At 34.1% G+C, this 19,693-nt stretch overlaps 1 protein-coding gene across 1 annotated transcript; it reads right to left on the bottom strand.

The window, feature by feature from the left end:
* Window positions 1-341: 341 nt before the first annotated feature.
* LOC112755130 (COP9 signalosome complex subunit 3) lies at window positions 342-5,629 on the bottom strand. Its single transcript, XM_025803041.3, has 11 exons — window positions 5,082-5,629; window positions 4,669-4,784; window positions 4,313-4,559; window positions 3,463-3,520; window positions 3,209-3,298; window positions 2,860-2,931; window positions 2,021-2,110; window positions 1,709-1,867; window positions 1,504-1,625; window positions 757-829; window positions 342-673 (listed from the first exon to the last, which is right to left on the bottom strand). The coding sequence occupies exons 1-11, from the start codon at window positions 5,264-5,266 to the stop codon at window positions 608-610; spliced, it is 1,278 nt and encodes a 425-aa protein (XP_025658826.1). The 5' UTR covers window positions 5,267-5,629; the 3' UTR covers window positions 342-607.
* Between the last annotated feature and the right edge of the window lie 14,064 nt (window positions 5,630-19,693).

The following is a 19,693-nucleotide window of genomic DNA, read 5'->3' as shown; positions in this document are numbered from 1 at the left end:
CATCCCGTACCAGTCCCAAAGCCTTTCCTTAGCACCCCTTAGAAACCATCTAGCCAATACTTCCAGAACCATCAAAGAAAAACCGTCAGAATGTTTTCACATAGTCACTCCCAAGCACCTCTTCATTTAGCAGTTTTTCTGTGCATATAGTGTTCAGATGACCTAACGGTTAATATAATAGCTCCCGTTTTTTCCACAATACAGAATCCATACTCGTTTTAATAGACATTGGAACATTGTATATTCATCAGTCCCGATTTAGTTCAAGATTTAATTATTTAAAAAATAACAATGGAAACTTATTTTTAGCGACAAATAGTACTGGAGAAATCCGCAAAATATATGCCCCGTAAATTGAATTTTACTATGTAAATATGATATCACTAAGGAAATATCACAAAAATGGAAAGAATCTAGAGATAACAGTCAACAAGTTCATCAGCAAGTACAATTTAACATTCCCCAAGATAATTCAAAGATGAACTACTTTGTTCTTCCAATTGGAGGCAAAATAAACAAAAACCCCATTAACACCAAAGGGAGAATGATCAACTGAACAAATCTACTAGCATCATTCCCACCATATATAGTCTTCATCTTTAAAGCCTTAAATGTTGAATTTTGTTGGAACATCAAAGTCATCAAAGTCGTATCTCTGCCGCTCCCTTCCCACCTGTGGATGAAGCTGCTTTTTGTTATCTATTCTTACATATAATTTCTGATGACAGTATGAGAATAATTAATTAACACACAAACCTTAGATAAGTATAACTGGTCGCATGAAATTTGTTCATCCATTGCACTTAGTTTCCTTGATAATGCCATTATCCTGTGGGGCAATTAAGAAAATTGATTACATGAGGAACGGCAAATGAGACAGATCACCATCAAATCAACAATAACAATATACTGCTTGGGTAGCATATTTTCACTTTAAGTCTTCAAGCAAAGATTTAAAATATAATATAGAAACACGGAATAGAGAACTGGAATTTGAGATGAGCATCTCAATTTCAATTTTCATGTTTGAAATAAAATATGGAATTAAAATTAGTTACACATAATTATATGACATTGAAAAGTAAATGAAACAAGCTCTTTATAATTCCTAATCTATACCCATATGATTAATATCAATTCCAAGACTCATTAAATCATTAAATGTCTCTTTTCTCATTACTTTGTATATGATTCTCCCTTTGTTTTTTTTTGGAATATTATATGCTATCTATCCTATTTGTCAAAACATATTATGACATAAAAATTTAAAATCTTCATTTCATTTTGAATCTGAAGATATACTAGTAAAACTAACATTAAACATAGAATTACAAGTCATCTAGATTTTCAATGACATAAAAAATTTAAACAATTCTAATTCCAATGAATTGGAATAGAAATTGAAACTCTATTGCAATTCCAATTCTACTATCCAAATGGCAAGTTAATCTTATGAAAAATATACAGGAACTTTTTATTGACTTTACATAAAAAAGGGCTTACCTCTGGATTGATGAATCAATATTCTCAATCATCTCACAAGTTTTATACTGTTCAGGATCCTCTAAGAATCTAACCATTCCATCCCTCTGGTTAATTGTTGCATATATTTCACCATCTTGAATCTGCAATTCACGAGTGTGAATAATAAATAACAGAAATTTAATGCTACAAGATGGGCGAAAACTGAAGAGTTTAGGAGCACCACCATTTGTAGTACGTGCATCTCTGCTTCCTTGGGACTATTTAACTGAACTGTGTTGGCAATATCTTGGAGAGAAAGGGTCAAGTATGTCTGGGTCAGTCTTTGAATATTTCGCTTATACATGGACAATACAACCTGCTTAACCAACCCAAGATTGTTGTCCTGAAACCAATACGACGTGATATAATCAGTGTTCACAGAGACAGTTAAGGAGAAAGCTACCCAAAAATGAAAATTATTAGTTCGACATGGTGTAGGACTTGCTGTTTCAATGCAAATGCTTCAAGTAAAGGATACGATTGTGAAAGCACTCACATTTTCAAACTTCTCTGTATTTGTCTGGACATAAGCCTCTAATTCTGCAATTTTCTCTGTGCCATAACTACTTGCCAATTCGATATAAGGCTGCTCAAAAAAAAAGAAAAAATTAAGTTATTATTATTATTATTCAAAAAATACGTCTCAACATTCTTCAAAAGCATGTACATATATCCAGCAACGTGAAGTATATAACATAATTACATGAACTCAACATTAGGTGATGTACCGCATACCAGTATGCGCATACCCATTCACAATTTGTTTGCGTACTTGGATGCGATGGGTATACTTCCCACATAACATATATTACCTATGGCGCACCACGTACATGTTCCCGTACCAAAATGTATTGCATTTTGGGTAACTATGATATATAATAGCAAATCTATTTTGCCACACAGAAATGAGTATCTAAAATTCTTCAATGATTATAATGGAAAATCACATAAATAAACCCAGACAAGGAAATTCTCTTATCCTTCAGAAAAGTTTAAATTATAAAAAAAATCTAGTTAAACAGATATAAATATAAAATATGTAATACTCTTAGCAAACATCAAATATGTAAGCTGTCCATTTTTATCTTCTGTGTTATGTCTCTATTCTTAGGTTTTTTTTTTTGTTGGTTTTTTTGGGGGGGGGGGGGGGTAACCAAATATTTTAAAAGCAAGCAATGCACTAACACCGTATTCAAAGGAGGAAACAAAACTTAGTAGAATAAACAGTATTCTCCAACAAACATGCTTAAAATATAATCAAGTAGTCATTCACATAACATTAGGACAAAAGTTTGTCAACTGATTTGCATCCTTCCTGACCTCACTAAGTTATACCTGACAGAAGTTCTTTAGGCTTCTCTGAGCAACTGACGAGGCATATTTAGGAAGGCTTGTAGATAGCTGCCACTACACATAATGATAGTTCAGGTGATTAGTTACAATGATAAGACCTCACTTAATAAAGACTAAACTGATAAGAATGGAAAGCCTATTCGCAATGTTACTATCCTGATCACAAAACTGATAAAGCTTGACACTACAAGTGTGATCTCTTAAAAATGTGAAAGATCTAACTGAGCACTTCTTTGATTTTTCCTTCTTTATTTTTTTTGTGCTGCTATAATGTAATTTCATGCCTTCATTATGCGATGTCACCGATAAAAACAAGAATATAAATGCTTACCTGTCCATGATGAATGAGAGAAACCAATATATATTTTTTATAAGCTTCAACAGCTATAGCATTCAATGTAGACATTGGAGCAGTTACTACCTGGAAATATAACACACAAATTACTACAAGTAGACAAACTGGGAAGGTGGTGGTGGTTGTTGTTGTTGTTGTTGTTATTATTTTATAAAAAATTGGGAAGGTTGTTAAAAGAACAAACCATCACAGATATAAGCTGCAGTGATAAAAGATAAAAGATTACTTACATTATGCAGAAGGTCCAATGCCTTTTGAAATCGTTTCAGTCCAATGCATATCATGCCTCTGTCCAAAGGTCAAGTGTTAGACACAGTATACAAATTCCTCATGTTATAAACTCATGACAAGAAGCATAATCTAACAAGGCTGCAAAAAATCATTTTAAATTACCTATGTGAAGTTCAATTTAAACATGATCAACATCATATAAGAACATAATTTCCAGGTGCCAGCATGCAATTGTATAGTAGGGAATTTATAGCACAATACAAACTTCGAGAAGATGCAAGTAAAAGAGAAAACAGAAAATTAACCAACATGATTCAGGATGGGACAACCAATGACAAGATGGAAAAGGGGGTAAGAACCAAAGTGATTCATGCTAGTTACTTTGAGGGACCAAATTGAGCATATACTTAATGTCAATTTGTCAATGCAGATGCTGATTGCTGAGTACAGGGTACAGTCTTTCTGTTGTTCACCTTGAAGGTGTGTTTATTAAGAAAAAAAGATAATGAGTGAGAAACTTACAAAAAGTTGTGGAAAAGATTGGACAGAAGGATTTAATTTCTCTCACACTGTTTATATTAGTGAATGACAGGGTTGAGAGGACTGAAGCTAACTACTCATCCCCATGCTTTTCAGATTAAAAGCAAAAGAACTATGCATAAGGAAGATGTTCAAAGTTCAAACACTACCCAGATGTAAATTGAGATGAGAACAACTTCAATAAAATATTATCAAAGTCAATGGCATTTAAGCATATATTCCATAAAGTAAATTAAAATAGTTATGGACAAATCCTCACAATCCTTTTGTTTTCCCCTTTCAAAAAGCAAAGGGACGAGAGGAACACACCCATAGTAACAGTAGAGGAAAAGGTCTCTCGGCTGATCAACTTCAAAAATGTCATCCTCCAATATTGATAGGCCAGTTTTATAGCATTTTGCCAACACACAAAGCATAAGAAAGTCCGAGTGCAAAGGAGTCAAGTGTTCGGTGGACAACTGAAGTTTTCTAGCAGCGGTTAACAAGGGACCAGCGCCACGAATGGGAGCTTCAAGCATCATTACTTGGTCTTTCAGTCTCTTGCATACCAATACGACTGCAAAATTTTCAACACAACATTTTACCAAACCAAGCAATTATATATAAATAAACAACATCAGCATTGCTCAAATGCAAATTCAAACTGGGGTAACAAAGGTTAATACACTTTTCCGGCGCCAACCGAATTTGCTCTGCATTGCAAGCATTAATAAACCCAGTAATGATAGGAACTGATGTCTCAGCTTGCTGCTTTGAAATCTGACCAGATGTGAACGCATCTCTGACATTATATCATAAGCGTAACCCAAATCAGAAAAAGAAAAGAACCATATTTCACTTACATACGCACTAAAATTAAGTAGACATAAGTAAGTCATGTAATGCAACAATATCCTTGGTTCCCATAAATAGGGCTTTCAACTTAACATCGATAGTTTCCTATTCAAATAAGTTGCAACCTTTTTACTCCCCCAATTATTTCAGAAACCCTAAAGAATTTGATCAAGTGATTTGAGGGTTTTACAGAGCGAAAAACGAACAAAAGCGGAAAGAACAACTTGTGAGAGAGAGTAATTACAGGACATAGAGAAAACCAAGGGAGTGCTCGGAGGGAGCGAGTTGGCCGAGAACGGGGGACAACCGAGTCGACTCAGCACGGAGCGAGTCATCAGCTTGCTTGAGAATGATGTGGAGGCGTGCGATGTCTCCAGGGGTGCTCGACAACCCTTGGATTTGGGCAACAAGGGCTTCCAGAGGGTCCATTCCTCTCACTAAATCGTTCCAAGGATCCCAACTCTCAGTGCATAGAAGAAAATAATTAAACAACACGAAGCTCAATTCAGGGGGATTTTGGTGATTTTTTGCTTCTTCCCTCTCTGTTCCTCACTAGATCACTGGCATATTGCAGTGCTTTGCATCGTTTTAGGAATCAACGCGGGCGCTTCAACTCAGTGAAACAAACCGCTAACCCATGTTACGGGTCACCTTACCCTGGGCCTCTGGTGCCATCATCAGAGACCTACATGGCCACCACTAAGCCCAGCCATGTGTTTGTTGTGACATTGTGTACCGTGAGTGGGATAGTGTCCCAGTTATATCTTGGGCCTAATTGCAAATGACTTGAGGCTGTGGAAGGTGGCATCGCATGGGAAAATAAAGCTGGTATCTAGCCAATTGGATCAATTAAAATTCTTTGGTCCATAAGAAAATAAATTATAAAATATCGGTAAAAAAATTGGTAAGAAAATATTAGTAAACTAATTGAATTGGTCCAATTTTTTTATTGAGAAACCAGTTAAAAATTTAATTTTCATAAAAATTATTTTTTGAAAAATATATATTTTGTTACAAATATATCATTTTATTATATCTAATTTAACCACAATTAAATTTCAATAAACATTTAAATTTTTTAATTTTTAGTTTTGTTAGTTCAATAATTAATCTAATTTTCACAAATTTAATTCTCTAATAAATAGAAAGTTGTCTATTATTCTATCCTCTTTGACTTGTTTTAATTTCATTGGATGGTTTTTGTCTAGTCAACTTTAATAATTGATATAACCAGAGTTTTTTTTTTTTTTTTTTTTTTTTGGGTATAGATTGATATAACCAGAGTTCTTCATGTTTCAGACTTCAGTGTAGCTCTTGATACAGTTCTTCCTGTGCTAAGTTTCATCATGCATAACTCCCTTGACGTTGTTGCTGAAAACATGGACCTTGTGTCAGAGATCCTTCTTCAATTACCAGTGAAGCTTTCAGGTCATATATTGCACGAAGAATACCACGACGTTGTAGTTCCTATGTATGCAACCCAACCATTAACCACTCTGTTGTTAATAGCAATGAAAGTTTGGATTCTGCGTGCACCTGCTTAAAAAAAGTAGATGCTATTTGTTTTTTTTATATTATTGTTTGTCCCTTGAATTGGTGGATTCTGCGTGCACCTGCTGCTCAAGTTTTTTGTTTTTTTAAAGGTGGTTTGGGAGTTCGATGCTGAAATTAGATTAAATATAGTTTAATTTTGATTGAATTTAAGTTTCATTTTAATCATGGTCCAAGAGGCAATTTATTTTAAGCATTGTTGAATTTTATGTATCAACTAATATGGATGTACATTTTAACATGTATGCCGACGGTGTTCAAATTTTTTGCGAATAGTTGCTATTTAGTTTACTCTACATGTATATGATCAAATGGGTTGTATTCTATATGCATGGTTTGAAATTTAACTACAAAATCACAATAAATTCAGTTATCTAAACATGGTGAAACGAGGCCTTTTTTTTTCTAATTTTTTGTTTACATTTTTCTAATCGTATTAAATAGATGTTCGTTTTAGTATGTATGTCGATGGTTCTTTTACTGATTTTGTGCATGTACATGTTCAGCTAGGTGTGTTCTATAGGGTTGTGTTTGTTTCTGAGAAAAGGACAATATATAAAAAACAGAGACACAAAATTTTGTATTCTTGTATCCAGTTTGGTGATAAACTAGAACAAATTATGAAAATCTAATTTTTTTTTTCATTCAAAAAATTTGAGAAGAAAAATATAATAATAAAAAATATAATTATAAAAAATTAACAAGAATAACGAAAGAAAAAAATAAAAAATAAGTTGTGTCCCTTGTTAGTGTCTCTGTGTCCTTCCTCTCAGGATGAACACAAAATACACTAATTCAGTGTCCCTGGACACAATATCTCTGTCCATGTTTCATCTGTTAAATACAATTTTGTGTCTTCGTGTCCCTGTCTCAGTGTCCCGTCCTTGAAAACAAACGCAGCCTAGGGGTTTAAATTTTGGTGAATTGTTGGATGTTCTCTAAATTCAATGTAATTACATCGTAAGTTTCTCTTGTGTGAATAATTACCCAAAAATGGATATTTACAGCTTATAAAATCACCTCATTTGTGTTGCTGAAAAGCCAAGCGAGATAGGAAAAAAGGTAATATGCTGTTTACCATTATCGACGTCTACTTCCACATGATCCTATTTGCTACTTACAACTACTTTTTGTTATTGACAGAAATTATTAGAGGCACGATGCTCGCCTAGATACTTTCATGATATGATGAGTCATCTTACCAAAAACCACGCAGATGCGAAGCTGGCGGAGATAAAGGCAATTGGCTTTGGATTCTTGAAACATATTCCATATTGGGCGGTGAAGTAAGACATTATAGTTCATCTAGCTCAATCCTACAATTTTAGAACAAGAACCTTGATAGTATATCTTAGCAACATCCGCCTCAACGCTGAGTTAATTGGGTGAGTTTTCGACATTCCTTCTTCCGGTGAGTTCCTCCTTATATATTAATTAGCATGCCATGGGCCTATTCGTTCAAACATTGTTGTTTATATCCAATTTTTTCTCAACTGACACACGGGCATGTTGTAGGTGATGGATTTCCATCTCTGGACGATAGGAATCCAGCACATGTGGCCATCAAAAGGCAGTTTCAGAGACGAACAACCACTGAAATCTACGATTTTGTTTACAACTACGCTATGGAAACGGAATCAGACAAGATGGAGTATAGAAGACATTTCATACTAGTGGTCCTAAAATTGTTCTTGTGTCCAACAACACAACAGGTAATTTCGCCATGACACATTTACCTCGTCTTTGATGTTTCTGATCCAAGAAAATTCAATTGGCCGTCACATACTTTAAAGTGGTTGGACATGGCAGTCGAGAAATATAAGCTTAAAACGAACAAAACCTGTGATAGCTGCATGTTCGTCAGGCTGGTAGGTTGCATTAAATGAGTATTAGTAAATTGAGCATATCATTTACGTTGTAGAGCATAATTTGCCTCCATCTTCTGTCTAGGTACTGTACTTTTAGCGGCTGAAACACGGTGCGTTGGATAACTGTCATGAGCCGTAGCCATGGATCGCTGCATGGACTGCCAAAAAACTAGAAAAGAATGCGACATATATCCTTTCTGAGGTACTCACTTATGCGAGTGTTTCTTTATGTTGAATTGTGAAACTCTCTGTCAATATCAATAACATGATTCCGATATTTAACATGTTTTGCCATATGCATCTTATGAATGGATGTTAATATAACTGACATTTGAGAAAGGTTTTCTCCAGATAATTTGATTTTGATGCTGGGGTTGGTAATAGTTGTTTTGTCTTCATACTAAATGGAAATTTCTTTAAATATTTTCCTAGTTTTCTTGTGTTAAACAGTTGTGGATGTCTCTATTTCTTTGAGCATTGCATGGCCTTTTATGTATTTCCTACCCGACAGGTTTCTTTGTGTAGGTATTGATTTGTTTATGCCTATATCTACACGGATGTTGCTTCTGTTAGGTATCAGCATGTTTCTTTTTTATACTAAATGGATGTTTCTGTATATATTTTCTGAGATTTTCTGTGTTAAGTAGTTATGGATGTCTCTATTTCTTTAAGAAGTGAATGGATTTTCTTTTCTTAAATATTCCTCGGCAGGTTTCTTGGAGTATGTACTTGATTGTTTTTGTCAAGATATAAGTGGATTTTCGTTCTGTTAAGCAGCAGCATGTTTTGTCTTCATACTAAATGGGAGTTTCTTTATATATTTTCTTAGTTTTTTTTTGTGTTAAACAGTTGTTGATGTCTCTATTTCTTTAAGAATTATATGATTTTTTAACATAAATCCTACTTGGCAGGTTTATTTGTGTGGTTACTTGATTATTTTTGCCAAGACATACGTGGATGTTTCTTCTATTAGGCACCAGTATATTTCATTCTCATACTAAATGAATGTTTCTTAATGAAATCCATGTAAGTGACAAAGCAAACAGCTATCCCACGTAAGTGAAACAACAAAACCAACAACATAAGGCACATCAAACGCATGTTAGTAAAAAAAAATGGTATCCAACTAGAGAAGGAAAACCACCCATACAAAAAACATGTACAACCCAACGAAAGAAATATTACCTATGCCCAAAAGAGTTCAATAGCGACATGAATCCACCACTATCCGATGCATTCCAACCGGTAGCACCATCAAATCCTTTCTTTCCAGATGCATCGTAATCATTATCTATCCGAAGGTCAACAACATGAAAAAAGAAACGCAAAAAAACAAAAACAACATATACGAATCAACAATACTATCTCAACAAATGATCAAATATACCTCAATATAGCACAAATTGGATGTGAATTTCTCTTCCTCTCTCACATAGATTTCTTAATTGACTTGTCTAGAACTGCTATAAGCATCTTACTTTTCGGTCGATCTTTAGTTGCAACTCTTGAAGGGCCCTGCATGTCATGTACACCAACACCACCTGCGCTCGGTGTGGGCATGCTATTCTGAGTCGCAGCAACATTATTGGAACGCATGATGGCGCGGTAATTAGTCAGCTTAGACTTTGCGTCCCAAAAAGCCAATTGCAATATGGTTGCTTCCTCATCATAAGTAACGAATTCCTGAGAAACGTTATAGAACTCTGCACACAGACCCCTGAACAAATTGTGGCTTTCATCGGACATAGCCACATCATGGCTACTCTTAATGTAGGTGTTCTTGCGTAGTACGTTCTTATTTCATCGAAGAAGAACATTGCAGCTCGGTACTCTGTCAACTCTATAGTATGAAAACACAACAAGGGTGTGGTAACACAATATATTGATGGATTCAAACATGTTGCACTTGCACCAAACCTCATGAGTCAAAGGGTCAAAATCAATTCCGTATATACGGTACACAGTCTTCTCAGAAACTATCTTCTGCATGTCCACTTTCACAAAAATAGAATCACCCTGGTATATATTTGACCGAACAACACAATCAGTTTTTTTTTCTTAACTCCAGTTGAATATCCTTGAACATATTACTAGTGTATTCCCGTTGAAATTGTCTCTCGATGGTAGTGCTCGATACACATGGGATGACTCCTTTCGAGTCTGCAGCATCATCTTTCAGCTCCTTCTGCTCCTTGTTCCCAAGCACATTGTTGTATTTATGGACGAATTGAACCAAACCACTCTTGCAATATAGAAATTTTCCGTAAAATGTGTGCATACTTTTACTCCTTTCCGTACTCCTTATACCAGCCCAAAATTCTCCGTTGATGAATATTGGAACCCACTTTCATTGATTGTCATAAAGGTCTACATAGAAATAATCCAACAAAAGAGTTTCATTTAGACACAACAGAATAACCACATCCAAATATCCTAGAATAAAACAAGATATGAGAAAAAAAATAAGAAAAACATCCAGTTTACTAATGACAGAAATATTCATTTCTTTTTTAAAAGAACATCCACTAACAAGATAAAAAGAAGCATAGACTACACTCCTAAAACAAAACAACAACTAAGATATAAAAGAAAATATTCCATAACTAAATAAATAAACATGCAAGAACTCAATAAACTATAAGCAACAGATAAACTTGAAGTAAGTTAATAGTAACGAACCTGATAACCATCTATTGTGACTTAGGTCAAAATCTTTGATAAATTCAGCCCAATCAACATGGAATTAGTCCACAAAAGGAGAATTTCACACAATGTTACTCATCTTAGCAGTTAATTCTCTGTACCGAGCGTAACCCTCGAGCTTTACAAGTGTCTTCTTCAGTATGTGCCAGATGCACCATTGATGGCGAGTATTTGGTAGGACCTTCCTAATAACACCATACATGGCTTTGCACTGGTCCGTGATAATCTCCCGTGGCATAGTTCCAACGCTTTTCACCTGTTGCGTGAACATCCATTCAAAAATAGGGTTCTACTCGTTTTCCAATACAGCATAACCAAGAAGAGTATACTTTTCAAGGTGGTTAATACCGACAAGGATGCAAACAATAGTCCATGCCTGCAAAAACACCAACCATAATTACGAACGTAAAACAAATTCAAAACATAAAGGCTTTCACAATTAACCCATACGTACACATACCTGTTTCTTTTGTACTTGGTGTCAAACGACACCACATCTCTATAATATTCATATAAAACCCTACACCTTGCATCAACCTTGAGTGCACCCCTAAACATATTAGCATCGTCAACATCTATCGCATAAAAGAAGTTTGGGTTAATCTCTTTCATTCGCACGAAATGATTCATCATCTCCTTAAAGTTCGCATTCTCGTCGGCACAGCAGAGTTTGCTTGTGATGTAATTCCTGACATCTTTTTCTGAAAAACTCAAGTTCGACGACCTACCAACCTCGTTAGCCAGTGTAAGATACATCTTATTGGATCTTATGCCAGCCTTGTCGTTATCCATAATCACGCACTTAGTATGCATAATCAACTCTCTGTACTCATGATAGTGGACCGATTTCTTAGCAGAACAGGGGTGGGATACCTCAATTCTAATATCGACACCATCCAACTTTCCTTCTCCCTGTCCAACATGCCATACATCCTTGCTCTGCATCTCATAGCTGTTATTCTGTTTGCCCGAGTTATTGCCTTCACTCGAGACTCCCGATAACCTTCTCGGTTGCAATGAATTAATTGATTAATGGTATCTTTGATTCCTTCCTCGTCTTATCAAAATTCATGTTCCTGACTTTAGTTACGAACCCAACTTTCTTTGCATAATTTGTATAAAATTTATGTGCCAAAGGCAACGAATCAAAACGCATTCCTATACTTGAGATTTCCTCTTCGCTAATCCCACTATGATCTGTCAACTTTAAACAATTGAAAAAACCAAAGATTCAATAGCACCAACAATTAAAAATAGCCTACAATCGCTCATTATCTAGTGGTAACAAAAACAATAAAGTAGAATTCAAACCTCATGACTCAATTCCTACTCATCATTTTCCAGTACAATCACTTTCGTATCTTCGTTGACCTTCAATCAAACACACACAAAAAAACCTTTATCAACTCATGATTATTAATATATAATGAACTACTTCATAAAAATTAAAAAGCAGTGCAAACACATATAGAGGTCGAACAAAATAGTTATTCAAGCGTTTGTACAAAGAAATATCCACTCATACCGAAATATAAAACAAGTGTTAACTAAATTAAATAAAAAAGATGCATTCGTTGGAAAGAGTTTAACTCGCTTTAATAGAAAAAAGTTATCAATCAACAAGGACAACAAAAAATCTAACTGTGTAATTAATGAAACAGGCATTATGTTCACGAAAAGAAAAATCTCTTCATTAATCTCTCATATAACAACAATACTATAATAGAAATATCCAAATAATTGAAAAAAAAAATCAACTTAGCATACATAAAAGACATTCACGTAACACAAACAGAATATAATCCACTTGCATGCAAAAATAAATACAAAAAAAAAAAAAAATCAAAACACCCACCCTCTCCCCTAACATACCTTGGAAACATGTTGAATAGCACCATCACTTACATTCAAATCTTTATTGCCTTCCGTTGAATTGCAGTGATCACCCAAGTCAAACAATGGGCTATTTAATCCTCTTTCTGAAGTTGATTGCTCTATCGACGTTATTCTCTACCAGCGACAATGGCGATACAATTTTGATGCAACAATACCAATTACTGTGCGATGGAAGGCAAGACGGTGGCGACTGGCGAGGATACAACAGCTTAGATAGAAGAAACCTTCAACGAGCGAGAATGGCAATGGGACGATTGTAGGGCTGGAAGTGAGTCAATCTAGATCAAACTCAAGCTTAGTCATGAAAATTGAGCTTGACTCACAGCTCGACTCATTAACAATCGAGCTTATTTCTTAAGCTCAAGTTCAGCTCATCGAAAGCTTACGAGCTGAGGGGTTAATTACACCAAATCCTAATTTTTCAAAAACGTTATTAATGTAAATTATTCAAATTATGATTTAATGAAATAAATTAAAATTATTAATTATTAATTAGGTTGTTCAAGTTGGCTGATTGAAGAGTTAGTAATTCTTTCTAATCCTAATCAACGTTATTAATTCTCTCATTCCTTCACTAATTCTTTCTCTCTTGTATACCATTATCAATGATTAATTATAAATTTGACAATAAAAATATATAACAAAATATTCTCTAATTATAATTAAAAATTAAATTAAAATTAAAATTAAAATATAGCTATATTATATTACTATTTAACAACCAAAATGTATCATATGACACTCTTTTATTAAAATTGAGATAAAATATTTTTTTTTCAAAATTAATAAACTTCCTTCCTTTATCCTCTTATCTATCTCTCTCCTCTCTTCTCTATTTCTCTCTACCCTTCCCACTTTATATATAACTTATAATTTATATTTTATATTACTAATTTGACAAACCAAAATGTGTCACGAGATATTCTTTCGTTACAATTAAAATAAAATTTTTCATTCAAAATTAACAAACTTTCTCACTCCTTCTTCTTCTTCTTTATCTTTCTCTTTTTTTTTCTCTCTCGTTCTCTATTATCCTCTACCTTTCTATTCTACAAAAAATAAAATTAATAAAATAATATAATTCAAATAAATTCATAAAATTATACGAAATATATTAAATTTATAATTAAATATAATTAAAATAATTCTGTAATAATATTCACATAAAAATATATTATTATTATTATATACATACTTTTTTAGTTTTTTATTTAGTTTCAATTTTTTACTGTTTATCTTTCTAATTTATATCTTAACTTCTCTTCCTTCAAATATTTATTATATATAATTTGGAGAGAATACTAATGTTGTGATTAATAATTAGAATCAAGATTCAATTCTTTCAAAAAAATTGATTTTGAGTTAATTTTATAAATTATAACTATCAATATAAATTTTTTATACTAATATCTAATTATATTTTTATATATATAGAGGGAGAAAATATTATTTTCAAATAACAAGTATATAAAAATTAATTATTTTTATTTGTGCAGTAGACTTAACACCTAATCAAATGTAAAAATATACACATTAAATTCTTTCAAATTTTAGATAATGAATGTTAAAATTAATTAAAATTTTTAATATAAAAATAATAACTAAAAATTTTATTATTTAATCTTTTTATCTATGGAGACCCAGGTTTTCTTAGTCGACCGTGACTTTTATCTCCTACAACCTTTTTGTAAAAGTAATTTGATTCTATAAATCTTTTGTGTCATAATATATAATATCAGAACAAAGTCAACATAATTTTAAAATATTTATATTCCCGTAATATTATTACGGGTAAAAATACTAGTTGACTAATAAAATCAAGTGATTTTGCAATTAAAGAATAAAATTCTACAATTTTACACTTAATAAATAGAAATTGCAAAAAAGATTTTAAAAGAAAAAATACACAATAAGAATTCTATTAAGAGGAGGAAGATGAGCACTGGAGTGAGCGGGAAAGAGAGCTTGAGGGTGAAACACAGTAAAGTAGCCGACAATGTTGGCAGAAGAGATAAGGGGGAGAGCGGGAGAGGACTTGCATCAGGAGAAAAGGAAGATCATGCTTTTGGAGGGGCTTTTAAGCCTTTGAAGATTTCTTTTAGGGACAATGTTGAGGGTTCTAAAATTGCTAAAACTTTTGCACTAGTTGAAACTTTGTCAGGAGATAACATTGTGGTGGTTTTTGGGAAGCAAGGAGGTTTCTTGCCACCTAGTGTAATGTTTACCAAGGAAGCTAAGAATTGCTTGAAAGAACCTTATAGGAATGCTATAGTAGTGATCAAGGTGTTGGGCAAACACTAAAGCTACAATGTGTTGTCTCATAAACTCTGAGTGGTATGATGGATTAAGGGAGGTTTTGATTTGTTGGACGTGCGTGGTATTTGACTATTTTTTTGTGAACTTTGATGTGGCTGAGGAGCGAAAAAAGATTCTCTTAGGAGGTCCATGGATGATTAAGGTAAATTATGTGACCGTGAAGCCTTGGGATCGAGAGTTCAGATCAAGTGAAAAGTGTTTTGGAAAAACTATAGTGTGAATTAGAATTTCTCCATTACCAATTTGGTGCTACCAAGAAGAAGCAACGCTCGATGTTATGACAGCAGTTGGCATCCCATCAAGGTTGATTTGGCAACAAAATTAGCGAAAAGAAGACGATATGCTCGTGTTTATGTTCAGATAGATTTAGAATTTCTGGTGACTAAGATGATTCTTTTGAGAGTGTTGAATATGAGGTTGAATATGAAAGTCTTTACCTTATTTGTGACTCCTGTCTTAAGTTTGGTCATGATATAAAGGCATGCAAGAATGGCGGCAACGCGGGAGGAAGAACTAATGCCAAAGTGGTCGAAGATATAGCAAAGTAGCTAAAAAGTTCAAATTAAAAAATTCTGGTGCATGTGAAAAAGACAAGAATCTTGGAGGTAATACTGTAACTGCTGCTGTCCCGGATTTAGTGGCGAGTGATTTGCATGTTGATCATGTAGAACATGCACAACATGAGGATTTGGAAGGCTGGACTTAAGTGATTAGAAAAGAAAAGTATAAAATGGGCCAAAAACCTTCTCTTAACATCCATCAGGTCCAAACAAAAGCAACGAAGACTCCTAACAAGGCTACCAATACTTGGACAAGGCCTAATCATCAATGTGCTAATGGGTCCAAATTAAAATGAAACTGGGACATCAATATTGAAAAACTGGTTAGTGTAGCTTCTTCGAGGACTCGTCATAGCATACATCATCAACAGAAGGATGAGACAACAAATGACACTATGTGCAAGCGTCTTCTCCCGAATTCTCTGCAGAATTCGCTGGCAAAGACAGAGGCATTATGTTGAGTCTTGGATTTGTTATTGGAGCTCTCTTTTTGATGTTCTTATGGATAGTTTTAATATCTTAGCCTGAAATGTGAGGGTGCATCTAACAAGATGGTCCGTGTGCATTGCAACAAATTGGTGAGAATTTATAATTCTCTTTTTTTCCTTTCTCTTTGAGACTCATATTGTATTTAATAATTTGAAGCAATTTTGGAATAAGTTGAATTTTCTTTGTGTTGGTGTTGAGAAAGCAATGGGATACAGGAGTGGCATTTGGTTTCTCTATTTTATTGCTAATTATTGTTGTGTGGTTACTGACTAAACTGACCAATGTATTACGCTTAAAGTGAGTGTGGATAACTTAGTTTGGTACTGTAGTGTAGTGTACAAGAGTCTTCATTCAAAAAAAGAAGTATGATTTGGGATTATTTGTGTTCTATTAATTTGTGTTGTAATGGACCGTGGTTGGTCATTGGTGATTTTAATGAGATTGTGGCGCCAGATGAGAGTACAGATGTCTATTTTTCTTCTCATAGAACTAGTCTATTAGCTACTACTCTAGATGATTGTGAACTCTTTAATCTTAAAGTTATTGACAGGAGATTACTTGGTATAGAACAGTGTGGAATGGCAGGAACTTGGCTAAAAAGTTAGATAGGGCGCTAGTTAATGAGGCGCAGATGATAATATTTTCTGGGGGTTATTCTGAAATTCTTAGCAGGCTTCATTCTGACCATTGTTCTGTTTTAGTTTGTTGTTATGGTGGCTCTAGAATGAAAAGTTCTCATCCTTTTAGGTTCTGGGCTGCATGGACAACACACCCTTCTTATAAATATGTTGTTAGTAAGACTTGAAATCAAGGGATTAAAAGCATTACTGAAAGACTAAAGATGGTTCAACAGGTTCTTTGGAATTTAACTCAAAGGTCTTTGAAAATAATTGTGAGAAAAAGTAAGTTGAAAAGTCAGATTGATCATATTCAACGGCATTTGGAGGTTACCAATGTGTTTTCTCTAAGAATTAAAGAAGCTGAATTGAGAAAACATTACACTAAGCTTTTATTGCAAAAGAAACCTTTTTGGTACCAAAAATCTAGAGAGCAGTGGGTCAAGTATAGGGACAGACTAAATTCTTTCATCTTCAGACTTTGGTGCTTAAAAACCATAATAAAGTGCATGAATTATATGTTAGAGATGGATCTTGGTCTACCGATATGGATGTTCTATAGGAAGAAACACTTTCTTTTTATAAGGATCTCTTTGATACAATGGAAGAGGTTAAGGTTGATTGTTCAAGGGATGCTCTGATACCCACTCTAGGCACCGAGGCTTATACTAAGTTAACTGACCCTGTCTCCTTTGCAAAAGTCAAGTCAGCAGTGTTCAGTATGAGTCCTTTTTAAGGCTCTTGGCCCAGATAGTTTTCAAGCTTTTTTTTAAAGAATATTGGGAGATAACGGGGACTGAGATTTGAAATATTTTCCGAAGCACTTTTTTTAGGAGAGCACTTGAATCGTAGCATCATCAAAACTCTGATTGTGTTTATTCCTAAAGTTGATAACCTTACCTTTATGAAGGATTTCAGGTCTATTAGCTTGTGTAATATTATTTATAAAATAATTGCCAAAGTCCTGACTAAGTGATTTTGTCTTTTTTTTTTTTACAGATATTGTTAGTCCTTCACAGGGAGGTTTCATCTCAGGTTATGGTGCCCCTGATAATATGATTGTGGCCTAAAAAATTCTAAATTTCATGAAGCACACAAAATTCAAGAAAGACATTCTTGCTTTTAAAATTGATCTTGAAAAGTTTATGATAGGGTGGATTGAAAGTTTTTGGGGAGTGCTCTCATTATTTTTGGTTATCCTATCATCACTGTTAATTTGATTATGACTTGTGTCCGTGCGTTATCTTTTTCTATTTTGTGGAATGGGAATAGAATTGATAATTTTGCTCCTAGAAGGAGGCTTAGACAGGGTGATCCAATATCTCTTTACTTATTTATGTTTTGTATGAAGAGACTTGCTTGTTATATATCTCATAAGGAGGTTGAGGATGTGTGAAAACTGACTTCTGTCTCTAGGAGTGGCCCGAAATTTTCTGATTTGATGTTTGTAGATGATCTCTTACTTTTCTGTCAGAATACAAAGGGTCAGATCCAAATGGTCATGCATTCTCTTAACATCTTCTGCAAGGTGTCTAGAATGAAAGTGAATCTTGACAAGACCAAAGTTTTTTATTCTAAGAATGTGACTGCTTGTAGAAGAGATATTTTTACTAGTGTTTTTTCAATAAGATTTGCTTTGAACTTAAGAAGATACCTTGGAGTTAATCTTAATCATTTCCATGCTAGTAGGACCTCTTTTCAATCGGTGATTAAAAAAGTGAGGGAAATATTAGCTAATTGAAAAGAAAGCCTTCTAAATAAAGTATGGAGACTTTGCCTAATCAATTCTGTTGCGGCATCCATTCTTGTCTATCATATGCAGGTATTCTTTTTTTCAAATTGGGTTTGTGATAAATTGTCTTCTATGATGGGGCAATTCCTTTGGAAGGGTCAAGTTGATAGCAGAGGCATTTCTCTTGTTAATTGGAGGACCATGGTCACTCTAAAAAAATTTGATGGCTTGGGTGTTAAAGATCCTACATGTGCTAATATATCTTCACTTAGTAAATTAGTTTGACAACTTTTTCATTGTCAGGACAAGTCTTGGGTTGCCATATTAAAGGTAAAGTGCCTGAAGAATGACGGAGTTTTAGATGGTCTTATGTCTTGCAATGCTTTTCATGTTTGGAAGAGTATCTTAAAGACTTTTGGTGCTCTTAAGGATGGCTTCTCATGATGCATTAGATCACTTGATCAATCTTTCTGATTTGACAAGTGGAGTATTAAGGGCTCAATTGCTTAGGATCTCCCTTATATCTGATTATGTTTTGCCTATTAGAGACGTTTGGCAAGGTGGCTAATGGAATCTCTATAATATTTTCTCTAATATTCTAGAAGATGTTAGATAGCGTTTGAACGCTTATATTCCGGATTTAAACGCTGGAGAGAGTCTGAGTTGATCGTGATGTGTGGCATCTTCTAGACTCTACCCAATTAGAAGTGGATACATTTGGCTAGTCAAAAGAAAATTTGACTGGAATAAGCATGATAATTTGTTGTGGGTTTGGGTCATTTGGCAACTACATATTCCTGAGAAGTACAAGTTCTTGATTTGGCTCAGTCTTTATAATGCTTTTCCTATGGCTGAGTTTTGATTTGATCATGCCTTAGCTTTACCAAGCACTTGTTATCAGTGTCAGAGTGGTTCTGAAACCATGCTTCATTGTCTTCGAGAATGTCCCAATGCCAAAGAGATATGAAACCTTTTAGTCATGTATTTAGATAATTCAGATTTAGGTGATTGGCTCTATAGAAGTACAAGGAGTAGGGATGTTTTTATTTTCTTTTCAACCATATGGTAGATTTGGAGAAGCAGAAATTATACCTTATTTAATACATACTACTCTTGGAGTGCTA

This window comes from Arachis hypogaea, chromosome 16 (genome assembly GCF_003086295.3).
Source record: "Arachis hypogaea cultivar Tifrunner chromosome 16, arahy.Tifrunner.gnm2.J5K5, whole genome shotgun sequence".
Lineage (NCBI taxonomy): Eukaryota > Viridiplantae > Streptophyta > Magnoliopsida > Fabales > Fabaceae > Arachis > Arachis hypogaea.
The sequence above is the reverse complement of the archived record's forward strand: the minus strand, read 5'-3'. Positions and strand labels throughout refer to the sequence as shown.